The following is a 3,575-nucleotide window of genomic DNA, read 5'->3' on the forward strand; positions in this document are numbered from 1 at the left end:
GGGTTGCCACCTGTGCCGGATTTTCCTGATTGTCCAGGATTTTCATGGTCTGTCCAGGAAAACTGGACACTGAATGTCCCGGATTTTTGTACATGATGCGCAAAATGTGTATTTCAGTTTAATTGAAGCGTGCCTACGTCCATAAACGTATGCACAGGGCTCTACAAAAATGACGTAGCATAACATGGGTGGTGGTGGGGGGGGGCACGCACCGTGGAGGTTCATTAGAAATGGTAAGGTGGAGACGGAGAGTGTGTGGGACAAGGAGAGACAGAGAAAGGAAAGTTTATTCCACATAAGCAAAAAAGCAGAACCTAATTATGTATTCCCCCCTTTTTTCTCCATACTGCCCCCAGGTGTCCACAACTAAAAACTGTTGAAAATATAACAAAATAATAAAGGTCTGCTATTAAATAAAGCAATTAACTAAACAAATAACCACAAATTGTCATTCTTACTAATTTTAGCTATACAATTGTCGCTTAGAATGACGGTTTTTATCTTGGGTTAGATGTGCGAAAGTCACCGTTGCTTACAAACAAAAAGGTCGATTGGATGGTCAAAATGTCCAGGATTTTTGTCAGACACAGATGGCAACCCTAGACCTAAAGGCCCATGACTTTAACTAGGCTACGTTACAGCGTAGGCTATAAATTAAAACAACGTGATTGAATGGCACGTTGCGGTGTCGGTGCACTCTAGAATCTTTGGTTACCATACCTGCGCGGTTTGTTTGGTTCCAGCAGAGCCGTTATCTGGCGAGCTTTACTGAACGTAATGGTGAGAAAAACAATGTTGACCTATCTTACATTTTATTTTCACTAACGCCTGAACCACTAAGGAAATGATTTATGCTACATGTTACAACTAAATTATTTTATCTTACCTTATCAATAAGAGTGAAGTCTGAAGAATAAAGTTAATATTTAAATTTTGTCATTGAAATCATTTTGCAATTCCATCCATGAAAAATAGGACTAACGTTAGGCCTATTGAGAATGAGGAGATATGGCTATAAGACATAAGACTAAAAAGACTAGGCTAGGCCTACAACAAAAAATACATCTGTCCATTTGTTGTAGAAAAAGTTACAGACTAGCCTTGAGTAGCCTAGCCTAAGTAAACAGTGCAGGCCATACAGTCTATGGTGCAGGCCAACACACCCACTCACAACAGAGATGGCACACCCAGGTGACTGTGGTAACATACACACACACACATAGCCTACTCACTCTAACAACAAATGTGTCTGTGACTGAAATCCACATTCTCTCCTGCTCTGTCTCTCTCTCTCTCTCTCTCCGTTTCTCTCCCCCCTCTCTCTCAGATGAAAAAGGCGGGGCTGCAGGTCCTGTCTCTGCGTCTCGGGGAACGCAAACGTCTGACCAACCTGTGCGTGCTGGAGCTCTTCCGAGAGTCCGTGCGAAGCGTCATGATCATGTGGCGTGTGTGCCGCATCTTCATGTCACGCTCCAACTACTCCATGCACCTCAACATCCTGGAGAACCTCAACACCCAGCTCGCAGGAGTGGTGTGTGTGTGTATACTGTGTGTGTGTGTGTGTGTGTGTGTGTGTGTGTGTGTGTGTGCCTGTGTTTGTGTGTGTGTGTCTGTGTTTGTGTGTCTGTGTGTGTGTGTCTGTGTGTCTTTGTGTGTGTGTGTGGCGTATGAGGGGTTTGGAGTGGAGGTACAGAGTGTGTGTGTGTGTGTGTATGTGTGTGTGTGTGTGTGTGTCTTAAGGTTTTGGGGGGTAAAGGGAGGGAGTGTATGTGTGTTACCAGGTGTGTGAGATTTGGGTATTGCCCAGGGAAATATTGTTTATTTGTGTGTAAACAGTGTTATGTCTTTGACAGGGCAAAAACCTTGTGTTTGATCTGAACCACTTCAAAATCAAAAAGGTACATTGTCACCGTTACACTATTCTACACAACTCTTTAAGCTCATCCCCATAAACAGCACGTGGTTTAAGCTTTAAGCTCATGGTCGTGGAAGTTGTGTTTGCCTGTCCTAGGTGTACTACTATGTTTAATGTGTGTATGTTTTGGTGTTTTGTGTGTGTGTGTGTGTGTGTGTCCCTTTCAGAACCACATTCCTCTGAAGCTGGTGGAGATCATGGGCAAGCACCCGGAGCATCGGTCAGAGCAGGAGGTGTTGCTGCTTCTCAGCCTGTTGATCACCATCGACGGTTTCCGCCGCTACAGTCCTACCCTGCAGCTGCTGCTGTCCCGCGTTGTCCGCTACCAGAGGTCAGTACACACACACACACACAGTGCCACAAATCACAGAGATGTGTGTGTATGTATATGCATTGTTTGTGTGTATGTGTGTATCGTGTGTAGCCTATGTAAATTGAGGTTCAGTGAATTAAATGTTATATATTTGTGTGTGTGTGTGTGTGTGTGTGTGTGTGTGTGTGTGTGTGTGTGTGTGTGTGTGTGTGTTTGTGAGGTTGGAGAGGCGTAGGGTGGTGGTAAAGAAGGGGGACCTTGGATTCAGCTTCTACTTTGTGTTTTCTGGTCAAGTGGCTGTGACCAAAGACAAGGATGGCAACAGCGCCTTCGTGGACAAGGAGCCCATCCTCATTAAAAAGGGAATGGGCTTCGGGGTGAGTAGAGAGAGAGGGAGAGAGAGAGAAAGAGAGAGAGAGAAAGAGGAGAGAGAGGGAGAGAGAGAGAAAAAGAGAGAGATAGAGACCATGTGTTGTACTTGTCTGTTAAATCGCTCCGGTCAAGCATTTGGTATATTTGCAGATATGTTTAAATCATTATATTTTCGTACATTTCCAAACAAAACCCATTTCAAGGGGTTTATCCTCAGTTATCCTCAGTGGTTTCATATCGCCAGCGCTTTGGCTTTCCAACCCCACATTATACATGTTTCTCTGCCAGTGTGGTCACTTTCTCTGCCAGTGTGGTCACCCAGTGTGTGATGTAGAATCCCATGGGGGTGTGTTGTGTAGGACGTGGCCCTGATCAAGGGGCTGAGGAGGAACGCGACGGTCGTGTGTATGGAGGAGACCGAGCTGATGGTCATCGACAAGGAGGACTTCTTCGCCAACAAGATGGACGTGGAATTAAAACGCGAGTTTGAGTACCGCTTCAACTCCTTCAGGTGCTTAGAGAGCAGATAAAGAGACGTCACACACGCATAGGGCTCATAAACACACACACACACACACACACACACACACACACACACACACACACACACATAGAGCTGTCACAAGACACACACACATACACACACACAGACAGATAGACACCACACACACATAGAAGTTAAAGAGACACTATACACACACAGAGCTGTTAAAGAGACACTCACACACATAAAGCATCTGTCATAGAAGTCCTCTGTCCTGCCATATTACATCCATTCCAAACATGATAGCACATTGGTAAACAAATGTTTTCAGTTATGGCTCAAGTTCCAAGTTTTTTATTTAGCAAATCTTTCTTTCTTTCTTACTATCTATGTATCTTTCTATCTATGTATCTTTCTATCTATGTATCTATCTATCTATCTACTCTTTCTTTCTGTTCTTGACTTTATCTATTTATTTTCAGAGGGATGAG

General features: G+C 44.1%; 1 protein-coding gene across 1 annotated transcript in view; it reads left to right on the forward strand.

The window, feature by feature from the left end:
• Positions 1-714: 714 nt before the first annotated feature.
• LOC121698490 (cyclic nucleotide-binding domain-containing protein 2-like) overlaps positions 715-3,575 on the forward strand; it is an 8,053-nt gene continuing 5,192 nt past the window's right edge. The window contains exons 1-6 of the mRNA XM_042080641.1: positions 715-780; positions 1,328-1,531; positions 1,854-1,898; positions 2,083-2,246; positions 2,449-2,605; positions 2,960-3,111. Coding sequence (XP_041936575.1) covers positions 778-780; positions 1,328-1,531; positions 1,854-1,898; positions 2,083-2,246; positions 2,449-2,605; positions 2,960-3,111 — 725 coding nt within the window. The 5' untranslated portion in view covers positions 715-777. The remainder of the gene's footprint in view (positions 781-1,327; positions 1,532-1,853; positions 1,899-2,082; positions 2,247-2,448; positions 2,606-2,959; positions 3,112-3,575) is intronic.

Source organism: Alosa sapidissima, chromosome 23 (assembly GCF_018492685.1).
Source record: "Alosa sapidissima isolate fAloSap1 chromosome 23, fAloSap1.pri, whole genome shotgun sequence".
Classification (NCBI taxonomy): Eukaryota; Metazoa; Chordata; class Actinopteri; order Clupeiformes; family Clupeidae; genus Alosa; species Alosa sapidissima.